General features: G+C 41.4%; 2 protein-coding genes across 2 annotated transcripts in view; both read left to right on the top strand.

Moving 5' to 3' along the window:
* The window catches only part of cntn2 (contactin 2), a 49,110-nt gene extending 44,603 nt beyond the window's left edge, over positions 1–4,507 (top strand). The window contains exons 21-23 of the mRNA XM_083770651.1: positions 1,354–1,466; positions 1,972–2,140; positions 4,388–4,507. Coding sequence (XP_083626777.1) covers positions 1,354–1,466; positions 1,972–2,140; positions 4,388–4,497 — 392 coding nt within the window. The 3' untranslated portion in view covers positions 4,498–4,507. The remainder of the gene's footprint in view (positions 1–1,353; positions 1,467–1,971; positions 2,141–4,387) is intronic.
* A 3,688-nt stretch (positions 4,508–8,195) lies between these two features.
* On the top strand, positions 8,196–13,835 carry LOC310863052 (acidic mammalian chitinase-like; the record flags this gene model as incomplete). Its single annotated transcript, XM_083771174.1, has 12 exons — positions 8,196–8,220; positions 8,328–8,357; positions 8,747–8,951; positions 9,468–9,524; positions 9,656–9,821; positions 10,267–10,293; positions 10,393–10,517; positions 10,932–11,055; positions 11,719–11,901; positions 12,732–12,848; positions 13,098–13,224; positions 13,627–13,835. The coding sequence occupies 12 exons, from the start codon at positions 8,196–8,198 to the stop codon at positions 13,833–13,835; spliced, it is 1,395 nt and encodes a 464-aa protein (XP_083627300.1).
* Between the last annotated feature and the right edge of the window lie 4,055 nt (positions 13,836–17,890).

Raw genomic sequence — 17,890 nt, 5'->3', positions numbered from 1 at the left:
GCGGAGGTGTTTTAAGGATTTAGGTGGTGGCACAAGATAGCATTACGGGGGAACGCCCCTTACACAATACTAAATCCCAAAATGTAGGACATAGGGCTCCTGGCGCGAGATGGAGCCCTGAGTCTCTCAAATCAAACCAGACAACTATTCCACAATCTCTGAATGCCTGGTCTCTACTCTCTAACTATATGCCTCTGAATGGCAATAACGGAAGCTGTCATCTGTTCACCAAAATATGTTTTAAAATTAAATTGGTTTAAAAATATATTTTTGAATTTTCATTTCTGCTAAGCAGCAAGCTATTTACAGGTAGGCTTAGACTAATTTGATTTACATTACACTGTTTCATAACTGCATTATGTATCCTTGCGTGCACTGTCTTCAGGCTGAAATGTAGCTTCATCCATATCAACTGTAGAGTCCAGAGGTCCTGTTCGCCTGTCGTTTGTGTGAGGGAAAAGTACACGGTTTACAGCCACCCTGGCCCTGGGGGCTGTAAATAAATTCATCAGGTCCATTTCCGAATGTTAAACTTTGTCAGTGTGAGGGAACCACTCCTCTCCCTGAAGCTACCTGTGGATGTGATAACACCATGGTCCGTTCCTGCTCATGAGGTGGCCTTAGAGCTATCTTTAACCCTGTAACGAGCCCCACCCTCCCACAGGCCCCTGAGTGACATGCAGTTGAATAACCCATGACATCATGACTCATGACATCTGATAGAAAACGCCAGCAGCGTTGCATTGGAGCAGTATTATTAACCCATTTAGGACTGAGGCCAATTCTAAAAAACGCCTTCTAAATCCCAACCTACATTTCCACAGACGTCCTATAGGAACTATTCGAAACGTCCACAAACGCAATTTTCAGCATGGCCTGTGTGCAGACTCTATTCTCTTTTGTAGCGATAACCTGACACATGCATTTCAAATCATACCCTTTAATTGACTGGTGATATACAGTAAATATAAGTGGCACAAATAATTAATAACCAGACTTTGTGGATTATTTGAATGAAAGCAATCAGTTCAGAATAAAGCATGGAATCTTACAAAAACATGGACGTGTCGTGCATCATACACTACACTGTGGAAGACTGATTGATTGATTGATTGATTAAAATGTGTATTATTCACAGTTAGTAAAATGGGTACATACAAACAAAAGCACAAAAGTCAATACAAAAACCAGCAAAAAAGGATAAAAACCATAAAAAGCACTACGTTTACATCAGGGTCCTCCATTTTCAATTCATCAGAACATTTAAAGACGTACAAATATACACTTCTTCAACATGGCTTGGTTCACGTATCTCTGTGGAAGTTATACTCTAAGCATTTGTTTCCTTCGCAGCTCCAAATCGTCCTCCAGGAAACGTGTCTTGGAAGACAGATGGTTCATGGGTAACAGTGAGGTGGGACCATGTCAAGGCCATGCACAATGAGTCAGCCGTGTTAGGCTATAAAGTGAGTGTACACTGTATGCAGACAAGTCTGATTTAGAACATTATTAGCTATCTCATTACATAATTTACATTTACAACAATGGTGGTGCCATGATGCAAATTTGTTTCCCTTTCAATAAGTTACAGTAAGGTAGATATGGCCACATATCTCATAATCTTATGAGATATAGCTGGTAATAAAGGATGGATATTTAAGACCAAAAGATAATTTGGGATGAGCTGCACAGTGCAGTTTGAGGAAAACATTTACAGTACCTCACCCAAAGTACTGATTCCGTAAAAAATATATTTTATATTTCTTTAACAGAATCTGTCTTGAGAGATTAAACAAAAAGTGGTCTACTGTTTTCAGAATAGCATAACACAGGATGTATACTGTATAGTGTTGCATTACTGTATGGAGGATAAATATTTTTTCTTTCTTTGGTGGGACCTTAAAATACCTTTCATATTATGTGTGATAATTATGACTGGTTAGTTAATAGTATATCTTTCCTCAATGCCAGGTTCTGTACAAACACGAGGGCCAGACAGCACTGAAGGTCCTGGACAAGGGGAAGACATCCGTGAGCCTGCCACTGCCTAAAGACAACGGTTACGTAGTGCTGGAGATCCGATCTTGGGGTGAGGGTGGCGATGGAGCAGCCCACGAAACCATTGTGTCCCGTGACTCAGGTGAGACACATGCATGCGTACTGTACACTTACAGTTGGATTGGAAGAGGGAGGTCTTTAACCATTCTGACCTGAGATCAGATTCTAAAAATGTCTTCTACATCCTGACAGTTTTCTGGAAAAGCTATGTTTCTTTGTCAGTCGTTCTTCGATTTTTCAAAAATAGCAGACCTACAAGCTCGTAGCGCGCCACTCGGTGGCGCGCTATGAGCTTGTAGATCTGCTATTTTTCAATAGCTAAAGCATAACATAATGCTAACACCAAAAGGGGTTCCCGCCCCAAAATGTAATGATGTAGAAGAAATTAAAATAAGTCAGTGAGACAATTTCCGAACACCAAGGGAATTTCATTATGACCTAACTCCAGTGTATTTGTTGAAGGTAAACTACAGTATAAAACATTTACTAGTAATAAGCTCTTTACCACCCACTGAATGTTAATGGCCTTGGCTTCAACAACCTAACATCTGCTTGTAGCCATGGAAACCTTTGGGCTGTCAAAAATCTTCCAAGTTGAGCATACATGAATAACAAAACGTACATGTTATGAGGGGGGTGAAATTATGACAGGCAGTTGCTGCAGACCTCCCAGTCAAAGGTGTGATTTGGGGCCCTAATCATGAATACAAAATGAATATCAACATACAGTACCTCCACTTGGTCCACTTCTAACCATGAGAACAAATTCTTAGCTCCTCACATTCAAGTACCGGTAGTTTCACACCACCATTGAACATTGCCCTTAGGTCAACTGTGCTGGCTGCAAAGAGAATAGCCATGTCTTGAGAATTGATTCAGTCCAAGAGAGCACATTCACCTTTCTTATTGCTGGTGATACTTACATTAGCTGTACATTAGCTGTACAGCACTTCAGGTCAGGTCTAATTAGCGGAGGTCAAACACACTATTACCTGGAGGAATGTTGTACTTCTGACAGCTTCTTATTAATTCACTCTGAACGGGAACCCATTTTGGTGTCAGCATCATGTTATGCTTTAGCTATTGAAAAATAGCAGATCTACAAGCTCATATCGCGCCACCGAGTGGCGCGATACGAGCTTGTAGGTCTGCTATTTTTTGAAAAATCGAAGAACGACTGACATTTTTAGAATCTGATCTCAGGTCAGAATGGGTTAATCAGACCAGTGTGTGTCCAGTGGAAACCTCGTATGAATCTGATCTCAGGTCAGAATGGGTTAATTCACTGTGGGGCCTTAGCTCTGTTCTTCAGCCCCAGTGCTCTGTTTGATTATAAGCCACCGCACAGGTATTTTGTCCGTGAGTGACGGATGGCCAGAGAGGTCAGATATTCCGTCTTAATAGGTTTTCTCTCGGGCTATTACGAGCTGTCAGTCACCACAGTAACATAACTGGCTAAGGGGCGAATGGCCCTAACAGCCTATACACTGCAGGAAAACTACCTGAGAACACTGCGCTCAGTGCGCTGCTGCTAGGCTAGTAAGCTGCGGTATAGAAAGATGTCATCATGCATCCGGTCTTCTCATCTATCAGTCAGTTGTTATTCCCGTTCAGATATATCGGGTGGAAAAATAAACAATCTCAAAGTCAAAGTCAAAGTCGTACGATTTGTCACACACGTTACCGCAGTGAAATTTGTTCTCCGCATTTGACCTATCTCTTGGAGTGGTGAGCTGCAGCCGTGCCACGCTCGGGAATCATTTGATTAGTAGATTTGACCCCCCCAATCCAACCCTTGATGCTGAGTGCCAAGCAGGGAGGCATTGGGTCCCATTTTTACAGTATGACCCGGCCGGGGATCGAACCCCGACCTTCCAGTTTCAGGGCGGACACTCTAAGGGACTGGTCGTTATTTATGCACCAGGGGGGGGTGGTGCAGATGTGATAAATTTTTTCTTGACCCCCCCCTCAGCCTCCAAATATTTTTTCGGGACCCCCCTCAGGGACTGGAAGAATATATATGACCCCCCCCCCCCACCCCCCCCCCCCAACCGTAGCCCTATACAGTACGAGTACAGTATAGCAGCAAAGTAAAGTGAACGCTGATCGTTTATTAGGCGAATAGCGCCGGCCGTCGGGGGTTAATTTGGTTCCATCCGTCATTCCATTATGGTCAACACTTGACACTTTTCTCCGCCACCATGTCGACGATGCGTTGTCCAAAGACGGTAGTCTCTTCCATCAAAATGTTCCATGTCCAACATAAAGGCTAAGGTGATAAATAACGATCAGTCCCTAACCACAAGGCCTTTTATTTTCCCCCTTCCAGGAACTGGAATGATGGTCCAGAACAAAGCGTGCTCCTCGCAGTCCTACCATGGACTTCTCCTGCTTGCCAGCACAATTTCCCTCACTCTCATTGGCTTATTGGGCCTGTGATCTTCTCTGCCATTTTTATTTTTCATATTCTAATCCTCTTGGTCAATTAAGTCTTGTTTTTTTTTCTGGTAGGGGGTGGGTTTCAACTGCCAGGTATGGAGTGCAACAAGACATGTTGCAGCACTGAGAGGGTGGTGGATGCAGGGCGGGTGGGATGACAACAATTATTTAAATGTTTGTTTTTATAAGAAAATCAAAGAGGGGCTTTTTTTAAAACAAAAATGTGTCTGTGGGCATTACAGAGGGGGGGGGGGGGGGGGGGGTTGACTACCTGATTGTGTATTTATGTACTGGTATTTATGTACTGGTGTCAGTAGAGACTATGCCTTATGGGGACCATCACATTCGTGGCTAACGCTTATCTTGTATCTGTGGCCCTCTGGCTTTTTCATACTGTATTTCCCTGAGTCAATAACTAACGGTGTAATTTACAAGAATTGGTCGTGTCTCTATCCAGTCAGTGTACATATCAGTGCTACAGTATATACAATGGACATTTTAGAGTCGCCCATTCAAGCACTGAGGAACCTATTATTGTTGAATTTTAGGCTTTTATATGTCTGTATTTTAGATTGTGTTTTTTTTTCTTTCGCTTCAGCTGTATTTACAGCAAAACTGCAGAGAAACATAACTGGTCCGAATGATTGTTTACATTTTCTATCATTTAGGTTTTCTTTGAAAGAACTTTGACAGGGAAGAAAAAATTGAGAAAAAAAAGTATTCTTTGTTTACAGTTTTTGTGCCTGGGTCGTTTACATAATTCAGACACAAACCGCTGCTGTCGAGCAGAAATCTCATATTTCCATGTTTCAACTTTTAATGTTAGTTTTTTTGTAAATTAACTACATAATTTCTTGCCACACTCTTGTGTTGCACACACTCTTGTGTGCACAAAAGTAGTGAAAATAGCTGATGGGCTAATTAAATGTTTTTAAATTAATAATCATGAAAAAGAAGAAACACCCGCACACTGTCTTCAAATGCAGTGAAAAAACGTTAATAGGTCAACAGCAACGTTTTGGCCTATGCGAACTTCATCAGGCTATCTTTCAAAGATAGCCTGATGAAGGCCGCATCGGGCATGATGTCGGGCACTTGGTTGTCCTTCTCCTACGCACCTGTCGATTGTAGGTGTGCAAAAGCCTTGCTTTTTATTAATTAATAATCAAAAAGGAATGTTTTGGACATACAAGGTTTCCACCCGACAGAGACGAAATGCAAAAAAATCAAAATAATAAGCTTGCTTTGTGTTTTGGTTGGTGGCAGGCTGCAGCCTCATTGTCATAGTGGTTGATCGTACAGGCATAGTGCAGAGGTTGATTGTTGAGCAGAGAAGAATAACTATTGATGATCAAAGAGCCCCGCAGTGTTCAATGAGTACAGTGTTATCGCAGTTGTTACAGCTACCGTTATCCTGTCAACATATCAGCGGTTATGCAATATGCCTTGTTCATTGTTTACATGACATCTAACAACTGGATATTGTTCCATACTGTTCTGTGTTTCTTATCAGCTTTACTCTTGAAGCTATAATGCACAATTGTTTTGTTTTGCTGTGCTTGAGTTAATCAGACCATTATTCATACATTTGTCAATTTTGACTTTGTAACAAGCAAAACAGACTGGACACTAAGTATATATGTATACTACAAAGTATATATGTAAAATATGTTTTGTGGAAGCTTATCTTCTTTTACTTTCCGTGTTATTACTTTCCTGGAATACAAGGTTTTGTTCTCTGGAATATGGTATTCTTTTTCACCATGATATTTAATGATTCAATAGCAAGCATTTAATATTAGCATCAGCTAGATTTTGCTGGGTTTTTCTTTTGTTTGTTTTTGAGTGGTGCAACCACTCCAAGGAACAGCAATGTTCGTGTTCACCTATGCGTTGTTCACCTATGTGTGTCTGTGACGTTAATGAGCACCAGTATATGACTATGAGTACCAGTAGGGGCGCTGTTGTGCCAGAAACAGAGAGAGGGATAGTGCTGCACTGTTGCCTGCCAATGAGAGAGAGAGAGAGAGGGGGGTGGGGGGGGAGTTGCACCACTCAGTTCACACGGGTGTGATTTTACAGTATGTATGCTACTGTACCAGATACAAGCTCTGTGAAGTTCAACTATTTGCTATTTACAGAGAAAAAGTTCTGCCTGCATACCACTTACCTTTTACAACAACACACAGTAAGAGAAAGAAGAGCCAATATATTTATTTTTCTTTCTTTCTTTCTTTCTTATGATAAATGTGTTTGTATAGCCTAGTAGTGGTACACAGATTACTTTGCAAGTGGCAAAGATGGGTGTTCTCGACATTTCATTTTATTACATGAGAAAATGGTTTCATTTCTACAGTATGTTGCACCCATATGCAAAAACTACAGTTTTCATGTTAATGAAATGGGGCAGAAGCAGATCTCCTTTATTTTCAGTAGCTAGGTATATCCAAACCAACACAGGATAAAGTACAATATGAACAAACACAGGGTAGTATGGTAAAAGCAGCAGATGTATCATGGATCTCACGTAATAGTTGTAGGGAATACGGTCATTATTGTTGTACACACATTCTTTCACTAGTGAAATGTACTGATGACAGCCAAATATCGTGTCACCAAGCACTGTATAGGGAGAGACACACAATGTACAATGTCATTGTTTAGTCTCTGAACAAGTCAGAAAGCCATTGAACAATGTCTGTCTTTTTTTGTTATGCTTATTATGTATTAAGTGTGTTTATTTATTTATTTTATCACTGAAGCGTGATTATTCAGCCATAAAAATCATCGCCGTTTCAGACCCTGTCTAAAGCCTAATGACTGCTCCATCGTACGCCAGTGTCACATGATAGAAATCATCTACAAGCTTGTAAACCAGCGACACCGTCGTACAACAAAAATATAAATCAGGCTTAAGGTGACCAGTTACTTTCCAGGGTGAACTTGAAAGTGACTGATTATTGGTACATCACACACTTCCTGGTGGAAAAAAGGAGGCGGTCCTTCATCTGGCAGTGGCTGAAATGCACTGGATAATGCCGTTGCGCCTTTCCAAATGTGTGATTGAATGGAAATGTGAGGGGGGGGGGGGGGGGATCACTTGTACTGTAAATATTATTCAATAAACACCATGGGATTGTATTTAAAATAGACGCATACAGTAAATGCATTTATTATTGTCAGAGTTGTGTTGTTTTGCGCAATAAGTACATGTGTGTGCATGTATACTGTGGCGTGTGTGTGTGTGTGTGTGTGTGTGTGTGTGTGTGTGTCAGTGTGTGTTTTCTCCTAGAATCACTGCCAAGATCAAATTAAGTGTTGGCCTGCTTGTATAATATAATGTTATTGTGAAAGAATCAGCACCTTTTCCAGAAAGCCAGTTATAGTATCAGCTAACCCTGATTACTTATCAATTGCACTTTGCCACCAGTTATTAGTCGCTAATAAGGAAAGTATAAATCACAAAGGACAGCAACAGTCTCTGAACTCTCTCTCTCTCTGTTCTTCTTGAAGAAAGGTAATGTATCATCTCAATGTGTTGTGGTCTGTGAAATGTGTAAATTCCATGTTAATCTCAAATTGTTAAGTGACTGTATATTGCTGTGGCCTTTGTCATTATTAATGTTTGGTATTTGGTATGCTTGTAGTGATTTAGTCATCACTGTTCCTGTTACAAGTGGCTGGATTCCGGAAAGACAATGGTGAAACTTTCTCTCCTCACAGGTATAAACACTGTTCATACTGTTATTCAGTTATTTGTTAATAGTTGTGTTTATGCATCATCTTGCAAATCTTCTCTATTCATGCTCACATTTATGCCCTTTTTATAGCACTTGGGGTTCTGCTTACTCTGCACTTTGGTAAGCATTTTACTGTTTGCTATCTCATGTTAACTCTTAAGATTAACTAGCACAATTGAGATTGAGATAATGCACAGCATCATGTAAATGTAACTGATCAACGATCAATGTTCCATATATGGCCAGGGAACCCCAGTTTGACATTGGATACTCTTACGACCAGTACCTTGATTTGAGAACAAGTGACAGAACTGCATGTATTGTGATGATGAAAATAATAATAGAGCTGTTACTAGTATGTATGCACACTATGAATAGTGAATAATACAGTATTAGTATTAGTTCAGCATTATTATTTGTAAGTACCTCAAGAATACATTGGGGTACCCGTTGAAACATTTAAAATAGTCACATGAATAATGAAAACTTGAGATTCTTTCCCGCCTCAGTATCCTCCTCTAAGCTGGTGTGCCACTTGACCAACTGGGCTCAGTACAGGCCTGGCAATGGTAAATTCACAGCTGGAAATGTGGATCCCTTCCTGTGCACTCATGTGATCTATAGCCAGGCCACCATCAACAGCTTTAATCAGATCACCAACATAGAATGGAATGATGAGGAGCATTTCCGCAGCCTTAACCACCTCAAGAATGTGTGAGTTCATGTAGTCAACATGGTTCTTCAACAACAACAGTGACATTGAAATTTGTAGCCATGCATTATTTGAGCTTTAACCACTTAAGCCCTATTTCGAGAATAACAAGCAAAAGTCTACAAGCTCACGAGCTTGCATGCTGTTCATAATGTTCAGGGATGATGTGTTTTTGTAGGCCACCAAGAAGTTATCTCCACCAAGGGTTCCCACTGCACATATCCAATGTAAATTCTGCTTGGAACTATTTTTATAAATATATATATATATATAATTCACGTTTGGGATATTAAAAGGTGTAATTTAACAAAACATTGAATGGTTCATTAATCATACACCTTATTTTCTACATAACCCTATGGTAAAAAATCATTACAAATCTGCGGCGAAGGAACGCACATCTGAGTTTTATAATTATACTGTACTTTTTTCAGATTTTTAGGTGTGCAACCACCTTTACACTCTATTTGACTCTGAATTAAAATGACCAAGATTTGTCTCTCCCTCTCTACCCTTAGTAATCCTATACTGCAGACTTTGCTGTCTGTCGGAGGCGCAGTCAATGGAGTCAGCCCGTAAGTCTGATTACAACAGTTATGTAGCAGAGTAGCCCTGCCTGTAGCCCAGAATGATGGACAGATCCTCTGTGGCTAAGTTTAATGGCCATGCCTCAAAATTCAATAGTTTGTTTTCTACGTCCCACCAGATTCATCAGCATGGTCGGCCTACCTGAGAGCCGTGCAATGTTCATCAGGTCTGCCATCAGCTACCTCCGTGCCCATAACTTTGACGGTCTGAACCTGGCATGGGAGTACCCAGGGCACAACGGCAGTCCACCTGAAGACAAGCAGAGGTTCACTGCGTTGATCAAGGTGAGCAGGATTTTGTTCATTCCAAACAAATTATTTGGTGAATTAATTTAGGGTATTTATAGGCTATTAAAACCAAACAAAAACTGAGGGAATGAATCAACGAGTGACATGAGTGACAAAGGAGAAAATGATTAGGCTTAAAAGGAGCCCTTGTGTCCACTGATGGTCTCTAGGCAGTCGTCCTCAGTAAAATTAGTGAGTTAGAGTTGAGTTAGTTAATTATTTTGTACACTCTCAGTTATATTAAAAATTAGAACTTTACAGTACAGATAGGGATTCCAGAGATTAGTAAATACATAACATAGACAACATAGAATACATAATTACTGTCATTATGTGAGTTTGTATGTTTTTTCATCCAAAAGAATCATATATTATAAAACAGTGTCATGGAAACTCACCAATGGGTCAGAAACGCTGAGCTGTGTTTGTGTATTCTCAACAGGAGTTGGACCAGGCCTTTGTGGACGAGGCAAAACGCTGAGCTGTGTTTGTGTATTCTCAACAGGAGTTGGACCAGGCCTTTGTGGACGAGGCAAAACGCTGAGCTGTGTTTGTGTATTCTCAACAGGAGTTGGACCAGGCCTTTGTGGACGAGGCAAGAGACACAAGGAAGACCCAGCTACTGTTGACCGCTAACGTGGGCGCTTTCCGCCCCACAATAGACAGAGCCTATGAGGTTGAAGAGATCGCACTGTGAGTTCAAATGAGCAGGATTTCACTTTTCACAGCGAAGTACAGTACAGTACAGTACAGTACAGTACAGTACAGTACAGTACAGTACAGTACAGTACAGTACAGTACAGTACAGTACAGTACAGTACAGTACAGATAGAGTTAACCAGTAGTACAGTAGTACCCAAAGCAAGTTGCTTAATAAAACAAAATAAACAAACTCGAAAGTTAAAAGGCAAAAAATTTGAGCATGAAAAAAAACCTGAGCTAAGACTAAAAGTCAGAAAAGAGATTTGAATTATAGGCAGGAAAAGCGTGTCTGAAAAGGTGGGTTTGAGGGAGGCTCTGAAAAGGGCAAGGGTGGGGTAAATAGATTTATTGTTGTTAATGTTTTATTATGTGTTGTTTTATTTATTTAACTTTTGGTAAAAACAGTCACTTGGACTTCATCAATGTGATGACCTATGATTTCCACGGCCACTGGGATACAGCTACTGGACACAACAGCCCACTGTTCCAAGGCACAGTTGACTCTGGCTCATCTATGTACCACAACGTAGTAAGTGCACACGCACGCACGCACGCACGCACGCACGCACGCACGCACGCACGCACGCACGCACGCACGCACATATTTACCACAACATAGTAAGTAAACACACACACACACACGCGTGAACACACACACACACACACACACACACACACACACACACACACAATGCATGCTCGCCCACAGGGACACACTATAGCAATACATGCCGTAAGATTTCTCCCTGCAATCTCTACTGTCTTCCTCCGTCTCTCTCTTTCTCTCTCTTTCTCCCTCTCCCTCTCCCTCTCCCTCTCCCTCTCCCTCTCCCTCTCCCTCTCCCTCTCCCTCTCCCTCTCCCTCTCCCTCTCCCTCTCCCTTTCCCTTTCCCTCTCTGTCTACTTCTCCATCATCATGTTTCTCTGTAATTCTCTGTATGAAAGCATTGGGCCAATTGTTTTTGTATCACCAGTCAATTTGAAAAGTAAAAAAGTTACTACAGGTGTCCACTGCCCCACATTCACTTCAGTCTTTCGCAAAAGGATGTAAGATTTTTAATGTCATGCCAACAATGCCAGCATAGTCTGAGGAAAATACCACAGAAAGAAAAGAGAGATTGGTCTCTCTACCAAACACATGCATGACATTTAAAGGACAAACAAACATCCTCAACATCTTCTTCTTTTTTAGAATTCCTCCATCTCCTACTGGCTGGCTAATGGTGCTCCTGCTGAGAAACTGCTGTTTGGCTTTCCTACATACGGACGTACCTTTCGCCTCAGCAGCTCATCCAACAGCTTGGGAGCCCCAGCCAATGGACCCGCTGATGCTGGACCCTACACCCGCACAGCTGGCTTCTGGGCCTACTATGAGGTGCTGCTAACTTTAAATAAAACAAAATGCATCCTTGATATTTGCTGATATATTGATATAGTGATGAAATGGGGGGCACGGTGGCACAATCGGTAGCGCTGTCGCCTCACAGCTAAAAGGTCCTGAGTTCGATTCCCGCTGGGGCGCTGTGGGCGTGCTCTCTCCTCCGCGTCATCAGTGCCCATACCCGAAGCGGGGTTGGCAAAAGGGCCCTTCTGTGTGGAGTTTGCATGTTCTCCCTGTGTCCCCTAGGGTAGGTACCCTCACAAAAAAACATGCAGTAATCCTGGTCTCGAAACTACCTCCCCCTGGCCAGCCGGGGCGCCTGATGGAGGGAAAAGGAACTGGTAGGAATAACGTGTTCCTTCCACTCGCTACGTCCGACCGGGGAAACTCTCCCCTGTCAGGTGAAAAGAAGCAGCTTGGACTCCTCATGCATAGAAGGAAGCATGAGGTCAGTCCGCTGCCCCCCAGGTTGGTAGAGGAAGTGTAGTGCCCAGGAGGTAATTGACACTGGGTGAAAAAAATGGGTTGCAAAATCTATTTTTTAAGAAAAGTAGATATAGTGATGAAATGTAAAGACAGCCCCATCTCTTGTGATCATGCTCAGGCTTTCGTCCAATTCTTTTCTCATCAAAGTTTTATTTTTCATGGGAGATTTTCTTTGCCATTGAAAGTCTAAAGCCTAGGGATGTTGTTTATTTTGTTAAATGTGTGCCCATAAAGCCCTTTGAGACTGTAACCTGCATGATTCAGGCTATACAAATAAACTCGTCTTTTCAGTCTGATAACTGTGTGATGATGATGATGCTGCGTCTCTGTGATTCTAGATCTGTGGCTTTGTTGGCAGTGCTGCTGCTGAATGGATTCCTGATCAGTCCGTGCCTTATGCCACCTACGGAAGTGCCTGGGTGGGCTATGATGACAGACGCAGCGTAGCTGCTAAGGTACATCCCCTCTCCTTAATTGTAACCAAATAAAATTGTTCATTCATCTCTCATAAACCGTGTGTTTGTTACAAAGGACAGACGAAGGACAGATTTTCTGCACAGAAAGAAATATACTCAATGTTAGTATAAACCTGAGAGCGTAGAAATCGACCCGTAAGGGTCTTTACTGTAATTGTTACAATCATTATATATTAAAAATATATTAATATAATATATTATTTGATCTCTTATTTCAACATCTTGCAGGTCCAGTGGATGAATGAAAACAACCTGGGTGGTGCACATGTGTGGACACTGGACATGGATGACTTCGATGGGACATTTTGCTCAGAGGGGCCCTATCCTCTGGTCAACCACCTTAGGAACTCAATGGGTAAATACTGTACCTACTGTGTACATACACTCTGCACACTGCTCTAAATCTGGGCTTTTTTGGTGCCAACTGCCAATGCCCCCTACCCATCCAGGTCCCTTACCACCCCTCACACTCAATTAAAATGTAATCTTTATTTCTTATTGTTAATATGTCATTTTTAGACTACTTTCAGGGGAAAGAAAGAGGCAAGTTACTCATTTATAAGTAGAATTGTATATCGATGTCAGGCCCTGTCACATAATGCCCCTCTCAAAGTACTGAATGACCCTGTCATGTTACCATGATACTGTACCATGTTAACCACCACAGGGATGCCAGGCCCTTAATTACATAAAACTACAGTGACCAAATACTTTTAACGATCAGTGTTTATTTCATTTTGATGCATTTTTTCCCTAGGCTTTCCCCCTAAGCCCACCACCACACCAGCTCCGACCACTACCTTGGATCCTGTGGCCTCTTTCTGTAAAGGCCGACCCGACGGCCTGTATGAGAACGTCGCTGACAAGACCACCTACTTCCACTGTTTTCAAGGGAATACGTACCTGCAAAGATGCCAGCCCGGCCTTATCTACTATGATTCCTGCAAGTGCTGCAACTGGGCTTGAGACCCCCTGGGCCTGGTCACAAACATCACACTCACAGTGGTGCGTGTGCCAGGCCTATAGCATAGAACTCACACGACTGCAACAATGACATACCCTTTTCTGTTAGTCACAATCTCCAATCTTCAATCCAATCTCCAACTGCCTACAGTGGCTACAATGTATGTTCATCAATAAAATAACAATGTGTAATGTGTCACATGTTTTCACAGCTCAGCTCTAATAACATAAATGTAATAAAATCTGTTATGTCAACATAATACATAACGTAATAACGGATGTTATGTTATAATGTGTTTCATTAACAACTTCATAATGTAATAACAGTAATAATCAGTACCATGTCAGTGTCATGGTCAATATCATGGTCAGTATTATGTCAGTATCATGTCAGTATCGTGGTCACTGGTCAGTATAATGTCAGTATCATGGTCAATAGCATGTCAGTATCATGTCAATATCATGGTCAGTATAATGTCAGTATCATGGTCAATAGCATGTCAGTATCATGTTCAATAGCATGTCAGTATCATGGTCAGTATCATGTCAATATGTCAGTATCATGGTCAATATCATGTCAACATCATGGTCAGTATAATGTCAGTATCATGGTCAGTATCATGTCAACATCATGGTCAGTAAAATATCAGTATCATGGTCAGTATAATGTCAGTATCATGGTCAGTATCATGTCAACATCATGGTCAGTAAAATATCAGTATCATGGTCAGTATAATGTCAGTATCATGGTCAGTATCATGTCAACATCATGGTCAGTATAATGTCAGTATCATGGTCAGTATAATGTCAGTATCATGGTCAATAGCATGTCAGTATCATGTCAATATCATGGTCAGTATAATGTCAGTATCATGGTCAATAGCATGTCAGTATCATGTTCAATAGCATGTCAGTATCATGGTCAGTATCATGTCAATATGTCAGTATCATGGTCAATATCATGTCAACATCATGGTCAGTATAATGTCAGTATCATGGTCAGTATCATGTCAACATCATGGTCAGTAAAATATCAGTATCATGGTCAGTATAATGTCAGTATCATGGTCAGTATCATGTCAACATCATGGTCAGTATAATGTCAGTATCATGGTCAGTATAATGTCAGTATCATGGCCAGTATCATGTCAACATCATGGTCAGTATAATGTCAGTATCATGGTCAGTATCATGTCAACATCATGGTCAGTATAATGTCAGTATCATGGTCAGTATCATGTCAACATCATGGTCAGTATAATGTCAGTATCATGGTCAGTATAATGTCAGTATCATGGCCAGTATCATGACAACATCATGGTCAGTATAATGTCAGTATCATGGTCAATAGCATGTCAGTATCATGGTCAATAGCATGTCAGTATCATGGTCAGTATCATGTCAATATCATGTTAGTATCATGGTCAATATCATGTTAGTATCATGGTCAATATCATGTCAGTATCATGGTCAAATATCATGTCAGTATCCAAGCCCAGATTAACAATGGAATTTACTAGACTATTTCAAATACGTACAGATGTTGCTTCGATCAAAAACGTATTCGTAGGTAACCGATTTCAATGTAACGCAACACAGGAACCCCAGCTAGTGTTTTTGGTCGTCCAACAGTTTCATAACCACTCGGTGGGAAATACCAGATCCAGCATCGGGGAGCAGCCGTATAACTCTATGGGAGTAGCCTTATAACTCTATGGGAGCAGCCTTATAACTCTATGGGAGTAGCCTTATAACTCTATGGGAGCAGCCTTATAACTCTATGGGAGCAGCTGAACGCACACGTGTTCATTCACTGGACGCGCAAATGTAAAAAGAGTCGGTCTTGATTGTGTTACGCGCACGTGAGTCTTCACGCCCGTGCATGGGGCCTTTTGATTTGGTGTAGCGCCAGGGCCCTTGGAGGGGTTGATTCGGCACTGTCAGTATCATGTCATTAATATGTCAGTATCAATGTGGAATATACACATCTATTACAATTTTTTTTTTATAGACTTACATATACAGGACAAAATCTAGACAATGTACCAAAGAAAAGAAACAACTAAAGTATATATGTTACAACAATAAAAGCGATAAACACAAATACTAAGGGCCTCATTCACTAAGCTGTAAATGTCCTACTATATTTTAGTGCAGAGATGCAGCAGTATTTTAAATATGTAGGCTACGCTATTTTGTAATTGTATCCACCAGGGCATGGGGGGAGTATGTTTTGCACTCTGTCCAGCCTCATGGTGGTTGTTGAGTCGAAACTCAGAGATGGAGCAAGAGTCTTCTATATGACACCTCAGACAACTACAGTACACCTCCCAGAATGCACCAGCAAGATGGCTGCTCGTTTGCCTAAGCTGAAACACCTGAAAAGGCTGGAGGGAGCACTCTCACAAACAATGTACCTGAGACAAAGCAAGTCCTACGTGCGCCAAAAGTTTTAATCAGGCTTAATACTCAATTGTATGTTATAATTGCTTTATTCATTGTAAAGTAAGCCACTCTCTTTCCAACCATGTGTATCAGGCTGTCCAGCTATAAAATCACCTTTAGATCAACATTGTATTTGTATGTTTGGCATCGGGACTACAAGCTCCTTTCTATAAAGGCTGATACAGCAGCCACAGACACACACGTCCGTGTGTTTATTAATATATAGTGTTTATAACTTAAGGGTAAAATAATGCATGTGCGTGCGTGCGTGTGCGCGTGTGTGTGGCACACAGCTGTGATGACCAATGACGGACGGACTAGTTGAACAGGTGACCGGATCCAGTGGGCGGGGCTTTGGATTTAAATAGGAGCGGCCATGTCGTTTCCCAGCATGCTGTTTGTTTTGGGATCCAGGCTGTTTCACTGCATGCTGTCTGGGAGCCAAGCTGTTTGTTCCAAGGTAAGAAGTGTTTGTTTGAGAAACACGGTTATTGTTTAGACATTATAGGATTTATAGGACCGTTTATTGTTTAAACATTAGAGGATTTATAGCACTGTTTATTGTGACACTAAATGGACAACAATGTCAGGAATGTTTGTCCTTTTAGGCCTCATTAACACATAAAGAACACATGTTCTGTTCCTCAATGCTTTTCCAATGGGAGGCACTTGTGTCTTGCTTGACCCCCTCTCCTCCATCAAACACAAATGTTTGGTCAAACCATGTGACTTGGAAAAGCATTAGGCGGCCATCAAACACAGGCAGAGCACAGAACATATGTTTGTGTGAATGAGGCCTTGGGCCTCGATCACACAAAAAAACCATTGTCTTGTCTGTGTTTTGTGTCTTGTTCTTGCCTGTGTTTAATGTCTCCCTCCCCTCCATCAAACAAATGTTTGGTCAAACCATGTGACTTCCATTGGACATTGGGGCGGCCATTGTCTTTGTCTACCAGTCGACCTTGAGGCTTAATCAGGAGATGTAGTAGCCACAGGATAATCTAAGCGGTGGATATTGCTAATGTCTTTATGTATGTAAATTGTCTTGTTATTTTGTGTTTTGTATATGTGTTTCTGCATACTTGGCTGCTGTGTCGCAAGACAAATTTCAGTGTGACATAAAGTATGTCATATCATTAAACACGGACAAGACAAATGTTTCACACATCAACATAATGTTCTGTGCTCTGCCTGTTTGATGGCCGCCCCAATGCATTTCCATGGGAGGCACATGGTTTGACCAAACATTTGTTTGATAGCTGTGTTGTTCCCTCCCCATCAAACACAAATGTTTGGTCAAACCATGTGTCTCCCATTGGAAAAGCATTGAGGTGGCCATCAAACACAGGCAGAGCACAGAACATAATTATGTTTATGTGAAACATTTGTCTTGTCTGTTTAATCGCCGCCCCAATGTATCATTTGTAACATTTGTTTGATGGAGGGGAGGGGCACAGCACAGCCATCAAACAAATGTTTGCTCAAACCATGTGACATCCATTGGAAAAGCATTTAGGCGGCCATCAAACACAGACGAGACACAAGACGGGTGAATTTTAGCTGTGATCGAGGCTTAGTGAAGGAAGCTAACAAACCATGGTTCCCAACAGTGG

The sequence above is a fragment of the Protomyctophum parallelum genome (assembly GCF_964188405.1).
Source record: "Protomyctophum parallelum genome assembly, chromosome: 8".
Lineage (NCBI taxonomy): Eukaryota > Metazoa > Chordata > Actinopteri > Myctophiformes > Myctophidae > Protomyctophum > Protomyctophum parallelum.
The sequence above is the reverse complement of the archived record's forward strand: the minus strand, read 5'-3'. Positions and strand labels throughout refer to the sequence as shown.